Genomic DNA, 17,619 nt, shown 5'->3' with positions numbered 1-17,619 from the left:
TAAAATAAATCCATCGAAATAGACATATTGTACTTTCATGTCAATGTGCAACATATAGAGCAGTGTCATTGTATCGACTTTTCGTTTGTACTGTCTTTGCTCGTACTGTTTGTGGCCTGTTGTAAAAGAAAGCAAATGTCTGTAAGTGTTGATGTATCCCATGGAACACTTCTGCATTCTCCCAGGGATATGTGTACCCATGCTATAGAGGTTGTGGGTGTGTGAGTCTGAGTGTGGGTGAGCCTGGGTGTATCTGGGGATCTTTTTAATCAGATCTCTCTTGAACTTTAGAGAGAGAAGGCGGGCACATTTCGAGGACTGGGAAAAAAGTTTGAGTTGGCTGTTACTTTGCCTGACCTGATTTGACACATTCCAGAGAGAGTACCTATTTGATATGCATCCAGTATCTTTACTTTGGAAGAGAAGAGATTAAAATTTAAAGAGTGTGTGTGTGTGTAATATGTATATAACATTTATTTATTTAACAGCTCTTTAGGTTTTGTGGTATTGGGGGGGACACAACTTCTTTTTTGCTTTTGCAGCTCGATTGTCAATGTGCCTGGAGAATCTACCCTCCGACGTGATTTCCTGAGACTGCAGCAGGAAAACAAGGAACGTTCAGAGGCTCTTCGGAGACAACAGCTGCTACAGGAACAGCAGCTCCGAGAGCAGGAGGAATACAAGAGGCAGCTGTTGGCAGAGAGACAGAAACGCATAGAGCAGCAGAAAGAGCAACGGAGGCGTCTAGAAGAGGTAGAAATAGAAGAGTGGAGATAAGGTGGCGGAGCTCCTGTTAAGCTTATTGCCCTTATTAAAATATTCCTACTGTTCCCTGTATATGGTGCAAGAACAATATATATCCACTAACCAAGATGTTCAAAACCAGGAACCTAAAGTAAGGCTCTTAAGAAGTCTCTTGAGATGTGGTGGTCTGATTTCCAAAAGTACCCCAACACCCTGTAGCTCCTAGGAAGTAATAGATTTCAAAAGCCTCAATGTATTGCCTTGTGTTTTGAAGGGAGATAATTGTGTGTGTGTGTACATATCTAGTGCTATTCAAAGGAGCAAGCAATTAGCCTAGAGGGTTTTGGTGTATTATACAAAAGGAAAGCCCTTTTTTTTTTTGGTGGGGTGGCTGAGAGGGAGTTACCGGGGTACAGCTTTCTTAAAACAAATCATGTCACTAAGGCAGCTTGCAGAAATACCTGGTCATGGAATGTGAGAGTTCTTATAGATCAGGTGTTCTCAAACTTCAGCGCACCATGACCTCCTTCTGACAGTAGAAATTACTACATAAACCCAAGATTGGGGGGCAGGCGTGAAGCCCAAGCCTGCCTAAGCTCTTCCAGCTGGGATGGAGGGTGAGAGTGTAAGGGCCCTAGTCCCAGAGAGGGAGCCTATAACCTGAGCCTCACCTACCAAGGCCTGAAGCCCTTGGGCTTCTGCTTTACCCCAGACTGTGAGACTCGGGCATTGGCCCTGGGCTCTGTCTACCATGCCTAGCAACCCCATTGAAAGGTATTTGTGACCCACTTTGTGGTCCCAACCCACAGTTTTAAGAAAGCTCTAAAACTGTGATTTTCAAACACCTGCATTTGGGGCTAATGTGTCTTGAGTAGCAACCAATTTTTGATGCAGTTCATTCTCATGTAAGGCATGGGAGGCAGTTGTCTTGCTCTAGTTGGTACTGGTGAGGCCCTGTGTTGGATTAGTATGTCTAGTTATAGAGAGAGTCTAGAGGAGAGCCTGAAAATGAAGTAGGATTTAAAAAATCTACCTATGAAGAAAGGTTACACAAAATTGGGTATGTTTGGTCTTGCGAAGACTGGAAGGGGGCACCTATTTAGGAGTCTTCAAAAATACGTCAAGGGCTGTTAGGAAGAAGATTGTGATCAATTGTTCTATCATCAGTGGACAGGGAGAACAGGTAACGAACTTAATCTGCAGGAAGGGAGATTTAGGTTAGTTATTAGGAAAAGCTTATAAGGATAGTTAACCTCTGGAACAAGCTTCCAAGGGAGATTGTAGAATCCCTATTATTGGAAGATTTTAGAGCTGGCTGGACAAAATTCTGTCATGAATGGGGTAGCTTCACTTGGTGCTGCTGCACTGTAGAAGGCTGGATTTGAGGACTTCTTGAGGACCCTTCCAGCTCTGCAATTCCTTGTGTAATAGCATAAAGATATATGGCATAGAGTACCCATTATTCATTTCATAAATATCATAGGTAACCAGTGATACATAACTGTAATATATTGGATTTTTTTCTCCATTTGTCCTGGAGGAGACATGACATTTTCATACATTTTTGTATCTATACGCATCTTTTTTTTTTTTTTAAATTAACAAAATCCTAGGCAATTTTTTGCTTGTTTACTCTGTGGGGTGTGCTGACTGTTAGCTTTATTTTTGCCCAGAAGTTTATTGTACCTCACCTTTTGCCTTATGAGTCATCTTAATTTGTTTCTAATTTTTTAAATTTAAATGATCACACACACAGGACAGCTAGTAAGTAAGTAAATAAAAGGTTCTTTGGGGTCTAGCAGATGGAAAGTTTTTCTAAACAATTTTGCAGACCAAAACTGAGGCTGGGACATGAAGTGAAACCAATCATTTGGCTTGTGCGAAAATACAGGGTCAAATTCCAGTTATCCTCAAATGACTCTTCTTTGATTTGCTGTTGCAGCTGTTCATCTGGCATGTCGTTCTTCACCAAAGCTATCTAGTTTTCCAACCACTAGTAATGTTTAACAGTGCAGAGGGGACAGATTAGCTCCACATCTGATGAAGCGGGTCTTTGCCCACGAAAGCTTATGTTCCAAAATATCTGTCAGCCTATCAGGTGCCACAAGACTTGTTGTTTTTTAGCTGCACATAGTATATCAAGTTTACACGCACTTATTTACGATTTGGAACTTCTAAGATTTGCATCATGTATACAGTAAATAATGCAACCTAAAATTCACAAATGCTTTTTAGGTCACCTGAGGACTTTTTCCTCAACTGCTTCAAATGTGTGGGTAATGTACTGTTTTTATAAGGATGAATTGATAGCAGGGATCCAGCCACACACATGGAACAGGAAGGAGCTAAACAAGCTTCCTTTCTCATCCCTCTCTCCCTCACCACCCTCAAACTACCAAGAGAAACATTATTGCCATTACAAGTCTTGGCCTGTATTAAACAGTCTGTCAGTTGTTCAGCAGTGTTATTGTTGGGTTATGAAGGAAAAAGGTGAAAGCTAAATGAGATGCCTAACTTTTTACTTGGGTGAGGATTTGCATTAAAACCTTTTGGGGTGACAAAAATCCAATGACTCACTTAATTTCCTGCATGATGATGATAATCTGAAATTGCAGTTAATACAAAAGGAAATCTTGTTTTAAACACCCAAAAGCTCTTGTTCCGGGCAATTTTTTTTTGTAACTAAGTGATGTAACCCATTTAATCTGTCATGATCAATATGATCTTTTAAATCTGAAATTGCTCTCTGTTCCAAAGGAAGAATGCTGTAAATAACAGAAACAGAAAAATGTGTTTTCTAGGAAGAGGCTAAAGTTTCACTGAAGCCTGGTGATTTAGGAGTTAGTGGGTATATGTGAATTGTGCAAAAATTTAAAAAAATGAAAATGCTTGGTCAGCTGGAAGTTGCATTGATTCAACCCTACTCTCTGCAAAAAGACCCTGCAAGGGAATGTTCTTGTGTATTAAGAGACCCCAGTATTTTGTAGGTATATACCCAACTGCTTCTTGGATGGATCTGTGTGGCAATATGATAGAAAAAAAATCAATCAATCTTTAGATAACCTATGTTTCACGTGACTCTTCAGTTCATTTCAGCATAGGGATATTGGATAGCTTTTCTTTCAGTTTATAAAATCATGTTTTCCTTTCGCTTAACAATATTCCTTCATACTTCTTTAGAAAGTCAGAGCCTTGAATAACTTGCTGCTGCAAAAAAGACCCCAATCTGATTGATTACACCTGAATCTCTTTAATCCAGCAACCCTCGGAAACCGCATGCTGAATTATAGAATTTTCTGGCCCACGGAGGCTGCTGCAGGGTCTGGGCTTGAGGGCCATAGGAATCGGTGTTTACTAGTGCCTTGTTCTTGGGGGGTACAGGTGACTCAGTCCCCCCCGCCTCCCTGGGCTGCTCCAAGACACCTATAGAAATCCTCCAGAGAAGTGCATCACTGTGTTACCATTCCCTAGCTCCAAGGGAGGGAAATGGCAGTGCGCAGAGATGCGTCCTCCTCCCTCTTCCACTGTCTGGACCACAGGTGTTCCTGGAGCAGGGACATCAGGATTACGGAGGTTCTAGTGTCTTAACACAGTGAAATGGCATATTGTGGAATGATGCATGTGCAAATAGAATTCCACAGTAAAGAGTTGAAATCGTCCAAATCTATAACCAGTGCCATATTCCCACACTTTTTATGCTGAAATTACCATGCATGCTTTTTTAGAGAAAAGGAAATCGTCAGTAAGAAATTAGTTTTAAAAAGAAAATGGCTCCTGCCAAAATTCTTACACGTATGTGTAGTCCTTTTGAATTTTTCATTTTGGATCTTCTGTTCTTGGAATCTTCACTTGAGAGATTCTTAGGAAAACTTTAGTCAAAACAAACCACCTTCAGGAGCATGAGGGGAAGACATATTCTTAGATCACATGAATACTGTGTCACAGAGAAAAGCAGAAATCTTTTCCTGTGACTTACTTTAAGAAAGAAAACCTTCATGAGGTGAGTTCAAAGTAGTGTTGCTTTCACATACCCTGGTTTCATCAGTTTGGGTATCTGGTGCTGCTTTTGGCTGGTCTGATGGAAGTTAAATTTTTTCGTATTTCTGAAAACTTAGAGGGATGTTTTAGACAATAGGTAGTCTCCCTGGGCATGTAGCCAGCATGTATTTTTTATTTTTCTCTTAAATTAAAGTTGAGGGCTTGTTCTTACAATTCTGGCACAGATCCTAGACAGTTTAGACTGAAACTGGAACAAGAACAGTGGTTAGGACACATGCCAAAAGTGCATTATTCTAGCACTATTAGAAAGAAGATTGGCTTTTAAAAGGCATATAAGTGACTTCTGAAAACAATTGTTTCAGAGACCTTATAATTTCTGCATTACTTAGAAGGAGGAAATTATATATTGCTGAAGTGCAGAAGATTATGTGAACCTTTGCACATTTTTGATTAGACATATGCTTTGTATAATAGTTACTTGTGTGACACCTCAGACTTGGGTGACGAAAAAGAGAAATCTGAGCTGTCCCAAACTTTTTTTTTTTTTAAGTGCTTGCCTTTGAGCTTTTCTCTCCAACAAAATGGAAAAAAAGCAATCCTAGGCTTGAAGGGAATGTAGAAGCATCTGAATTAGCATATGGCAAAACTCAGTCTTGTTTGATTTTGCAAACTAAGAACTATGTGGGGCAAGTCCTGTTGTACTGGAGCCTCCAAGCTTAGGTCTCCTAAATTCTACAATAATACAGGTAATAAAAATAATCTCCATAGTTCATAGGGTTCTGATATAATTTGTTCCAGTTAAACTGGGCACAGCTGAGGCAGGGAGGATGATTTTGCTTTTTATTACAAGACCAAAAGAGGAATGGTTTCCAGGCTTCACTTCATTTGAGTTGTCCACATTTTGGGTTGTTTACACTTCTGATTGATGTCTTAACACGATTATTTTATGGTCCTCCAAGTACTCGGTCACTAGCATTAATGCATGTATATATCTCCCTTCCTGTGGATAACAGATGGCTATATGGAGGCAATTTTATATATATTCTAGTTGATGCGTTCATCATTAGTGATATCTTGTACAAGCTAGTGTACTGTATTTGTTTTTGTACACATGCAAACTGCTAGTTTGCGTAACTGTATTGCCCCCTTCTGGTAAATCACAACACACAGCATTGTCTGTGAACTCAGATCTGTTAGGAATAGCCATACTAGGTCAGACAAAAGGTCCATCTAGCTCAGTATCCTGTCTTCTGGCAGAGACCAATGCCTGATGCCCTAGAGGGAGTGAACAGAGCAGAAATGACCAAAGCGATCCATCTCCTGTCATCCATTTCTAACCTCTGACAAACAGAGACCAGGGACACCATTCCCGCTTGTCCTGGCTAATATCCATTGATGGACCTGACCTCCATGAATTATCTGGATCTTTTTCGATCCCTGCTAAAGTCCTGGTCTTCACAACCTCATCTGGCAAAGAGTTCCGCAAGCCTACCGTGCTCCGTGTGAAGAAAAACTTCCTTTTGTTCACTTTAAACCTGCTCTCCATTAATTTCATTTGGTGACCCTCTCCAGTTCTTTTGTTATGGGAACAAGTAAATAACTTCCTTATTCACTTTTTCCACACCAGCCATGATTTTATATACCTCTGTCATATCCCCCTTAGTCTCCTTTTTTTCTAAAATTAAAAATCCCAGATTTGTTAATCTTTCTTCATATGGCACCCATTCCAAACCCCTCATTATTTTAGTTGCCCTTTTCTGAACCTTTTCCAATGCCAGTGTATCATTTTTGAGATGAGGCAAACACAACTGTACACAGTATTCAAGATGTGGGCGTACCATGGATTTATATATAGGCAGTAAAATAGTTTCTGTCTTACTCTCTATCCCTTTTTCTAGTGATTCCTAGCATTCTGTTCACCTGTTTGACTGCTGCAGCCCAGAGGGGATGCTTTCAAGGAACTATCCACAATGACTCCAAGATCTCTCTCTTGACTGATTATAACTAAATTAGTCCCCATCATCTTGTATGTATAGCTGGGATTATTTTTTCCAATGTGCATTACTTAACATTTATCAATGTTAAAATTCATTTGCCGTTTTGTTGCCCAGTCACTTAGTTTTGTGAGATCTTTTTGAAGCTCTTCACATTTTCTCCAGCTAAAGAAGATCTGAAAGAATGCCTTTAGCCTCAGTGCAAGGTAGCCTATACCACCCAGCCCGCTCCAGAACCAGGCTATAGACCAGATTTTCTGTATTTTTGTGATGTATAATTAGAGGTATTGTAACTAATTTACTTACTTTTAAACCAGAAGGAAATTATGTAAGTGGTGCACAGAGTTCATGTCTCAGACCAAATAAGGAGGTATCCTCAGTGGTTTTTCCTTGGTCAGGCCTAACTGTGACTGTGAACGCACATTGTCAATACTCACTCCTCAAAAAAGGTTTTCTAAAATTACCTGCCGAGGTGTGATCTTAGGTGGAAAAGCCGAAGTGCACAGTGGTAGATGGTCTTGTTTTAAAAGTGAGGAAATCTGTAGCTAGTTAGTACCATCATCACTCATGGTATAATCTCTGAGCCTACTCTCTTTATCCCAGCACATCTCTCTTCGCCTCACTGGGTGAAAATAATTCTCTGTATTTAGTGCTTGCTCCTTCAGTGGCTTGGTTTTCACGGGCCATATTCAAAGAGAAGGAAGTCCTTTTCTTTTAAGTGGACTCTGCCTATTTGAGGGACCTTGGGTAGGTGGGTTTTTGGTAAGCAGTGCCAGGGGCCTAGACGTCCATTCCTTTGGCAAGTCAGTTAAAGTGGTAATAACAGGAAGGTAGAACTAGTGTAGAGAAACTCCATCCATTTGTGTGCTTTGGCACCCAGACAATGGTGTGGTTGTGCTTCAGAGATTTGTTGAAGTGCAGACTGGTGGCAGAGTTCTTTTCTGTTTTCCTTCTAGTGGGTAGTAAACATACAAGAAAGCCATCTTCTCTTTTATTTATATCACGGTGTGGGAAACTGGTATGTTCCTTATGATGGGACCCCAAGCTGTCACCTGGACTGTGGAACCATTGAACCTTCTGCCCCACCAATTTGGGGTCTCTCTCCCACGCCAAGATGCTGTCGCCAAGCTACAAACCTCTGGCAAGTGCTGCATTTACACAGGCCTCCATAGGCAGGGACACATCCAACTGAGGTACATGAATGCTTTGCCAGCCAGTCATGACCCACAAGCAGAAAGGTGCCAGTCAGTTCTCTGTAGCTCCACAGCCTGGCACCACAGAAGTGTACCATCTTGCTCAGGTCAGAAGCCTGACCGGTAAAAGTTCATTAGTCAGTCCACCCTCCTTCAACGTAGAGGGGACACCCACTAACCTTTCTGAAACCTCAGCTCACTTTACAAACAGATCAACCAAAATATACTAGTTTGGTGAGATAGAAAACAGATTATTAGCTGCAGACACACTTTAAATGATTATAAGTAGTGAGCATAGAGCTCAAAGTTTATTACCTGAGAAATAAAAGTACAGTAAATTCATTATGAGTTCTGTAAGCCGAAACTGAGCCGAGCAGTGTTTCAACCTGGTAGGTGGTACAAACAGTTTACAGATCTTCAATATGCAAGCTGGAACTATCTTCCAGCACCAGACCACCCTCTCCAGTTTAACATCTGTGGGTATATCTACATTTACTGCAAGATCGACTCCTTCAGGGTCGATCTTCCAGGGTTTGATTGAGCACACCTGGTGGGGACATGCTAAATCAAACCAGTCAGCCTGGGTGGTACTCATTTGTTGCGAGGAGTAAGGAAAATCAACGGGAGTCAACCTCCCTCTGTGTGGAGAGCCAGAAAAATCAGTCTAGGGTATGTCAGTTCCAGCTATACTGTTGTCATAGCTGGAATTGCCCTATCTTAAGTCAACTTTTTGGACTAGTGTGGACACTTGGCTTTTGTTTTCCAGGTATTAACTTGCTGGGGGGAGTAAGGCCAGGTGATGTCACTTGATCTCTTTTTCAGTGTCTTTGAGCTTGCTGGGCTGATCTTTAGTTACGATGTGGTCAAACAGTCTCCATTGTACATGTGTTCTCTCTGAGATAGTCAGTCATTTGGGGGACTGGATTCCTTTCAATGAGCCATCAGCTCATCTGGCTACTCCATTTTTGTGCATGTGAGCATCACACAACCTCATGACATATTTCAATAATGCACACAAAGGAGAACTTCCATTACTTCCCATACAATGCTAGCACATATGATCCAAGATGATGATATGGTGAACAGATTGACTCTTAAAATGATACATCACAAGCATGCTTTTATACAAAACATATCCTAGTTATATGAGCAAAGTGAATATGGGGATTGCAGGTTATGGCTCTTGGTGTGGCATGTCACTACCCAATTTTTAAGATTTTTGTTGCTGCTGCTGCTGCTATCTTATCAGGTGTTACTATTTATCGTTGGTGCTGAAAACCTCCCATCCCTTCAGGAAATGATAGATTCCTTTTATTAAAATGATCCAAACTGTCTCCATCACCCAAAAAATGAAAGACAGTGGCCTGAGATTTCCAACATGATGTCAAAGAAAACTGCTAGAGAGTCTGGTGTCATGGAAGGTGTAATGTCTTGTGAACCATTAAGATGAGAAACACATGCTGGGATTCTTGTCTTGTAATGCTGTACCAATTCCATTTCTAGTCCTGGTGTATAATGAAGACGGATCTTAAAGCTGCATTTTTCTCATTACCTGCCTTGCTTCTTCCAGCTTAATACTGACACTAATCATGCAGCTGAATGTCTTGTGAGTAACTGAACTGCATGTTTAGGGTTTATGTAATTTGATAGGTAGCATACAGCAGTGTTCTGGGTAAACTAAGTGCTTGGGTGACCCCTCAGGAGAAATTCTGATTGGCAGGGTGCCTACAGCTGACAGCATATGTTTCCACCAGTGGTGCACATCCACACATGTCATGGCGCACATAAAATTTATTCCTCCTGTGGATGCTAAAAATCAGAAGGAACCCTGGTATACAGTATGGCTGTCTACACTAGAGAACTTTGTAGACAAAACTGGGGTATTGTTGACACAACTCTCAGAGCATCTACACACAAAGTGTATTTTGTCGACAGAAACTGTTGACAAAAAAGCCACCAAGGTGTTCTGGGGGCTCTTCTGTCTACAGAGTATGTCAAAAGATCAATCCGCTTTTATGTGCAGATGCGATCTATTGACAGAAGTTTTGTTGGAACATCTCTTCAAACGATAACTTCTGTAGACAGGCGCTTCTAGTATAGACATAGCCTGTGTGTTTTAGAGACCTATGCTTGCTCTACCTATCTTAGACTTGATTTTTAGCTGTCAGTATTTTGAGAACAGCAAGAGTTGAAATGGAGGTAGGGGGACAGCAAGAAAGGAATCTGAGAATAATACAAATGTAAGGTCTGTATATGTATCTATAGTCCTGTTAGGGCTATAGATACAACAAACCAGCACAGCTTGTTTAGTTAATGCTGGCCCCACAGCAATAACGAGAGAGAAATGTTGAACTGTTACGACTATTTATGCCCAGAAAATACTTTTTTTGTCTTTACTTTTGGGGGATTAAGAGGTTTTCTTAAAACAAGAAATTGTGTTTAAATAGTGTCAGAGCGATTGTGAGAAGAGTTAGAGCTCATAAACGCGCCTCTTAACTAATCACAGTTTGCTGCTCCTTGCATCCTCTAGACAATCTCATCATTCTGCTTCCTAACTTAGAACCTGTGAGACTTGATTAGCCAAGAGGCACACTTGAATGTTTTCACTTCAATGTAGAGTTTGTTTGACAAGAAATTTGCAGATTCGGAGACAAGAGCCCACTTAACCCCTTTAATGTGCTTTTAAAAACTAAAAGCAACACTTAAGAACTCTGCTGTTTTCCTGAGCTGCCTTTACTATTTTTGTATCTCTGCTCACTGAAAAGAAGTAGTTTAAATGAGAGAAATCTAGGTGTCTGCATAGAGGGAAAAGTGCACCAGTACTATGTTTAGAGTCTTATAGAACACATTCTGGAGAAAAGAGCATAATTCCTGTTTAATGAAATTGGAAGAGGAAGAGAGAAGATGGTGGTGAATAGAGAGGTAAAATCCTCTGTAATTATTTCACTGGTTAAATGTTAAGTTTTACTGGTTAACCATTTAAAAGTGGTGAGGGGCACAGGGCTTGTGGACATCAGGCTACACAAGGCTGGAGCTAAAGCCCCTGCCTACATAGGCAGAAGCCCCCCCACCCCACACACACACACAGGTTAGCCATAAGCAGCAAGCCTGATCCATTTAAAGCAGGGATTCCCAAGCTATGGGTCAGGACCCAAATGGGTTGCCCTTAGGTTTTCTAAGGGTCACCAGCTGGGCAGCTTCGAGCCTCGTGTGGCTCTTTAAGGAGCCATTTGCAGTTCTCGCCGCTGCTGCCATTCACTCTTCCGGCTCACAGTCCCTGCTCTGCTGTGCCGAAATGGAACTCAATTTAATTGCTTTAACAGCTGGCAGGAGAGATCCAGCCATTAGACCAATTAAATTGAGTCCCATTTAAGCATAGCAGGGCAGAAAACTGCCTGTGCTGCAAGAGGGGGAGGGGAGTAGCAGGGCTGCAGGGAGCTGCAGAGAGGAAGTGGCAGTGGCCTGGCCAAAGAACAGTGGGGGGCAGCAGCAGTGCTCATGTGAGGTAGGTGGAGGGGTGTTTTGGGGCTATGAGGGGCTTAAGCTTGTGCAGGGTAGGTAGTTTGGGGCTGCAAGGGGTTTATGCCTGGGGTGGGGATGGCGGGGGTGAATCAAGTTTTATAAAATTTTTTTTTCCCTGGGTAGAACCTCTCCTCCCACCCCGTTTTGAATTGCCTTGGGTCTCAAAGTCTTCCTGAATTGTCAAAATGGGTCGCCATCTCAAAAAGCTGGGACCTGTTGATTTAGGGCGAGGCTTACCACTTAACCCATTAAATGGTAATGTCCCCAGTGGTGAATCCCCCCGACCAAAGAAAAGCTGGAACTCTGCCAAAAGACGTGGCAGGCATAGGGGTATGTGAAAACAAACATCCCTAAGAAAGTGGCAAAGCTTCCAAAATCACTGCTAGACTGAAAGCCTAAAGCATTGGTCGTGTGTTTCCGAGCCTTAAATTTCATTAGTCACCCTCCTTGCGACCATGCTCCTCTACACGCTGGGAAAGTACTGATCCCATTAGGGCTCTTTATTTGCATTTTTATGTACTGTGCAGTGGGTGGGTGCTTAGCAAAGCAAACAGCAGGGGCAGGCACAGAGACAATGGCAATGGGCTTTTGGTACTTCAGTGTGCACTATTACAGAGGAGGACCTACAGCCTTGGCCCTGAGTACTCCATCACTGAAACGCAAGTCTCCGGCGTGGGTCCTGCTTAGTGACTCTCTAGCTGAGCCAGCTGATAGACTGCAGAACTTGTTTTTTTATTGAATTAAAAGTGTGGAATACAAGAATACGCATCAAAGTTTTCTCTCGTTACCTGGCCTCTACATTTGGTTCTCAACAAGTTGCGGAACCCCGTATCAAAAGCATGTACGCGCATTGTAAAATTGTCAGGGGCAATAGGTTTTGGCAGCCAGGTCTTCTGGACTTTGGGGGCATATGGGCAGCAGATTGCAATTTTGAGATAGGCGCATTAGCTAGCTCTTACTTGTGCAGTTACAAGCAGTTAGACTGAGGCATAAATGTCGGTCTTGCTTGCTAAATTTGTGCTGTGTAGGCATGAATATGAGTTCATGCCTCTCAGAGGTATTATTCTGGGATGTCCTCAGACACAGGCAGACATACCTGCCCCAATTTACGTTTGATTAATGTTTGTCCATGTGATCATAAAGACATAATCATATGTGGGGTTCTCCCCCCCCGAGAAGTTTAAATATAGATGCGTTTTATGTTCTGGAAAGGTTCTGGGCAGCCTCAGTTCCTATTTAACAATTGTTTCTTTTGTAAGTGCATGGTGCCTTTTTATCACTTGGATTGTTGCATCAACAGATTGATAGCAAACAACACGTCACATTGACTGAACGGCTTATTAAGTATCCAAAGGCTTCTTATTTTTGCTGCAAGTGGTGTAGAAAGAGACTATTTCTTTTTTTTTTTTCTTGGCAAAATTTGGATAATAGGGTGGTGGAATACAGAAGGTGACTGCATGTTACTACCTCACCACATTCTTTCCTTAGAGATATTTCAGTTAGAGCTTTACATCTTGTCCTGGGTCAGCACAGCTGCAGTGAACCCCCTCGTGTTAGAGGAAAGGTTATTGGGAGACTTGTTCTGAAGATGCTTGAGTGTATAACCGACCACTTCTTATGTGTGGAATAGATTACTGCATACCAAGGAACGCTGTTCCTAGTTGCTGGGGCCTACAGACTTTACTTACCAAACTTTCAGTAAAAATCAGCCCCAACTTTTTCTTTGGTAACCATTTTATCTTTTGACGATAAAATTAACTCTCCCCACCCTCCTCCAAAACTCTAGCAACAAAGAAGAGAACGGGAAGCTCGAAGGCAACAAGAGCGTGAGCAGCGAAGAAGAGAACAGGAGGAGAAAAGACGGCTAGAAGAAATGGAGAGGAGGCGTAAGGAAGAGGAAGAGAGGAGGAGAGCGGAAGAGGAAAAGAGAAGAGTGGAGAGAGAGCAGGTGTGTACACTGGGGTTGTTGCTCTAATTTTTAAAAGTTAATTAAATACATCTACTAAAAAAAAAGCTACCCGTGAGGAGTCCAGCTGGCCTCTTTGTTCTTAACAAAAACAAGGAAAAGAAGAATATAGTAACCTCCATGTCTCTTGTAAAGTGAAGTCCTAAACATTGCCCACAGAAGGATCAAAACTAAATTTACACCCAGCATTTGACTAAAACCCACAGAAGAAGGAATCTGAGCAACTACCAAAAAGGGTTCTTGATTCTCCTTGTTGAACAGTAGCTCTCATGGGATCAGCCAGGTCCAGAAGACCTTAGTGGAAGATGGACACATTATTTGTAATGCTTGGCATTCTGGATGAGTTAAATCAGAGGCTTAGTTATAACTCTCTGAATATGCCAAGTTTAAAAATGAATCCCTAAAACTATAGTAATATGAGTTGGATTGTATTTTCTTTTTTTATCCTGGGGGCTGGAGAATCCCCAGTCAAGCATGCCAATTCAAACATATAAACTATCTTATATACTGTATGTGGGCATTTAATGTACAAAGTGCACAAGAGGTCGTTCAAACTGTGTAGCACTCAGCTATGGTACTTTTACATGAAATCTGCACACTTAAAAATCCTTTGTAAACTTTAATCGGGGTCATAATTACTTTGTGTGCTCCTTAATATTCATTCCAAATGAAGGGCCCAATCCTCCTTCAACAGATAATCAATGCCAGAATTCCCAGCAACTTCAGTGGAGGTAGGATTTGACCAGAAATATCCAACATTTACTTAAAGATGTGGTACCTAATCCTTCTGAATTCGGTGGACTCTGTTTTAAGAGATGTTTGGAATAATGGGACACAAATAGTTGAGCCTACTGTAATGTATGGAATGAAGAGTAATTTACTTTGAGAGATGTCTTTTACCTCAAATAGCAACTTAAATTATGAAGACACAAAAATGCAATGGCAATGATGGAAAACGATTCACTGAAACAGTCAAATTGTGCTGCAGAATATTTTAAAGAAATGTGACACATTTTCTTTATTTTTTTTCTAAACCTAACTAGAGGACTTGCCAGCACACTTGTAATAAGCTGGTGTACCTCATTGATCTATCATCAGACTTTTCTGTAGTTCCTGTCTCCATAGCACTGACCCATTAATTTCTTTATGCATACACTGTGTGTGCGTGTGTGCATGTGTGCGTGTGTGTGTGTGTGTGTATTGCACGCATGTATATATTACATACTTTCGTTACTTGCATGATAGGATGTTACATGCTTGGATAAGGTGCTTTGTAGTCAGAGTTGTTCTAGGGGGCCAGGTGAGATTAGAGGGTAATCGTATTAGTTTTCTACCTCTTGATGTAGATTTAACTATGGCTAGGACACAAGAGAAAGTGAGTTGGGTCTAAAATCTGTTTCCTGGTGGATGTTTTTTTGTTTGTGTCATAACCATCACATATTTCAGCAAGATTGGCAGTGTCTGCTCAGGAGAGGCTTCTGATTGGGCTAGATGGGGAGATGGTAGGTCAGCTGTGAACTGCATTTGGCAGAGCCCCTGTGGGGAAGCTTGCACAAGGTCTGCCTGTACTATGCCTGGCTCTTGCTGTTGCTAACTGTTCATTACATGAGCGTGACAAACTAATTTTTAATAAAACTTGCATGTGATTTGTGTTGGCTGTGTTGAGTAAGACTTGCAGTGTTTAACTCAAAACTTGTAAGTGCATTTGCTTCTTTTGAAACCACTTTCCAAGTACATAAACAAGCACCTGCCCATGCCCTGAATATCACAGTAGTCCAAATCAGGATACATCAGCCAACTAAGAATTTTAGCTTATAGGGGCTATGTCTACACTAGCCGAAAACTTCGAAATGGCCATGCAAATGGCCATTTCAAAGTTTACTAATGAAGCACTGAAATACATATTCAGCGCCTCATTAGCATGCAGCCGGCCGCAGCGCTTTGAAATTGGTGCGGCTCGCTGCCGCGTGGCTCGTCCCAACGGGGCTCCTTTTTCGAAAGGACCCCGGCTACTTTGAAGTCCCCTTATTCCTATCTGCTCATAGGAATAAGGGGACTTCGAAGTAGCTGGGGTCCTGTTGAAAAGGAGCCCTGTGTGGGCGAGCCGCGCGGCAGCGAGCTGCATCAATTTCGAAGCGCCGCGGCCGCCCGCATGCTAATGAGGCGCTGAATATGTATTTCAGCGCTTCATTAGTAAACTTTGAAATGGCCATTTGCATGGCCATTTCGAAGTTTTCGGCTAGTGTAGACATGGCCAGGGATTTCTAAATTGTTCTCTAAGCATTAATCCAGAATGAAGAGAAGTTATTACTAAAGATGACTGGAAAAGTGCCTTGTGGTGTTCCACTCAGATGGTTCTGATGCATTCCTTTTGAATAAATTTATTGCTGGGTAATTTCTATGTGACAGGAGTATATCAGGCGACAGCTAGAAGAGGAGCAGCGGCACTTGGAAATTCTTCAGCAGCAGCTGCTCCAGGAGCAGGCCATGTTACTGGTAAAGCACTGTATCTGTTTTGTTCAGTAGCCATAGGATTCATTCATGTGGCCAGACCTAGGCTTCCCTTAGTTGGACACAGCTGCCTTAACTGTCTGAACAGTGGAGCTTGATTAAAAGGCCATTTTATGTTAGCACAGTGGGCTGAAAGGCACCTGTGAGAAGTATTGTATGGTCATCCTGCTTTCCGTGCAGCAAGAGGAGGATGTCTGCTAAAGTTGAACAGTTTTGGTTTGGCGGTAGGGTTTCTGAACAGACCTTAGAGAAGTAGCTGTGTTAGTCTGTATTATCACAAAACAAAACCAGCAGTGCTGGAGCACCTTAAAGACTAACAGTATTATTTATTAGGTGATCATCTGAAGAAGTGGGTCTTTCCCATGAAAGCTCATCACCTAATTAATAATATTGCTAGTCTTTAATGTGCTACAGGACTGCCTGCTTTGTTTCGTGAACAGACCTTGTCATGCAGTGAAGAAATAGATAGCTTATGCTGTGGATCAAAAGCACATGATACATAAATCAACCCCAGGGTACAATGGCCTAGTGTTCCAAATTATTGGGTTTTTTTGAACGTCACAGTGGTTTTAGTCTAAATTTTGTATTAAAATACATTTTGCTGTAGCTCTCCAGTTCCATCCAGGTTAGCAATACATTCTGAACTTTCCCAACAGGAAACATATATGCCATTTTGGTCCAGCTTAGTTCTCTGCACCTTACACTTGAGCAGTTCTTTTTTTTTTTGTAAATAATAAATAAAAAAGAAGAGCCGGTACTCAGCCAGCTCTCTCCCCCATCCCAACCCCCGGCACGTATCAGCACAAAACAAGCACTGCACTTAAGGAGAAAAAGAAATGTATTTAATGGGATGGAGAGGAAAATATCTTCCATCAGTTCAATGTCACGTCTTGCATTACTCACATTTTCTCAAAGGAATACAGATGGCGAGAGATGGAGGAGCATCGGCAAGCTGAGAGACTCCAGCGCCAGTTACAACAGGAGCAAGCATATCTCCTGTCACTGCAGCATGATCATAGGCGGCAGCAGCAGCAGCAGCAGCAGCAGCAGCAGCAGCAGCAGCAGCAGCCAGAAAGGAATAAACAAAGCTATCATGTCCCTGAGCCTAAGTCCCATTATGAACCTACTGAAAGAGCACGTGAGGTAACTTTTTTACTCTTTGATAATATTTCAATGATGTGCTCCCCTGTCCTCACAGAGCAAACATCTTCACAGCTGTGATTCTGTTTTAATGGGGCTCAAAAGCATTGGAAGCCAAAGCATCAATATGAAACATTGGGTAGTCATTTCAAAAGTGACTTCGGCTCCCATGAAGCTCACGGTGTAACTTAGAAATCTAAGTTACTTTTGAAAATTGGAATTAGATTTTTAAGTCATTTAAGACACTAGAACACTGCGTCGAAGTAGCCTATTTTGAAGTAAGAACATCGAAATAGGCTACTTCAACACGTATCGTTTACATGTCCTCCAGGGCTAGTGCCGTTGATGTTCAACGTCAAAGTAGTGACAGGGAACGTCGAAAGGAGCCGCCCCGGAAGGAAATGTGGAATGTCCACACACACAAGCGCTCTCCGTCGAAATAAGGGGCCAGCAAAGCCTGCGGACTGGGTCACAGGCTGAACTAGCCCTTCTGGGGCAAGAGCAAGGCGCTCCCTTCAAGGGCCCCTCCCAGACACACTTGGACTGCACA

At 42.0% G+C, this 17,619-nt stretch overlaps 1 protein-coding gene across 2 annotated transcripts in view; it reads left to right on the top strand.

Annotated features, from left to right (window-relative positions):
- Positions 1-17,619, top strand: part of MAP4K4 (mitogen-activated protein kinase kinase kinase kinase 4) — a 237,334-nt gene that overhangs the window by 174,112 nt on the left and 45,603 nt on the right. For both annotated transcript variants that reach the window (XM_074991463.1, XM_074991454.1), the window contains exons 12-15: positions 543-753; positions 13,239-13,400; positions 15,828-15,914; positions 16,845-17,072. In XM_074991463.1, coding sequence (XP_074847564.1) covers positions 543-753; positions 13,239-13,400; positions 15,828-15,914; positions 16,845-17,072 — 688 coding nt within the window. The remainder of the gene's footprint in view (positions 1-542; positions 754-13,238; positions 13,401-15,827; positions 15,915-16,844; positions 17,073-17,619) is intronic.

This window comes from Carettochelys insculpta, chromosome 1, assembly GCF_033958435.1.
Source record: "Carettochelys insculpta isolate YL-2023 chromosome 1, ASM3395843v1, whole genome shotgun sequence".
Classification (NCBI taxonomy): domain Eukaryota; kingdom Metazoa; phylum Chordata; order Testudines; family Carettochelyidae; genus Carettochelys; species Carettochelys insculpta.
This window is presented reverse-complemented; position numbering and strand designations above follow the sequence as displayed.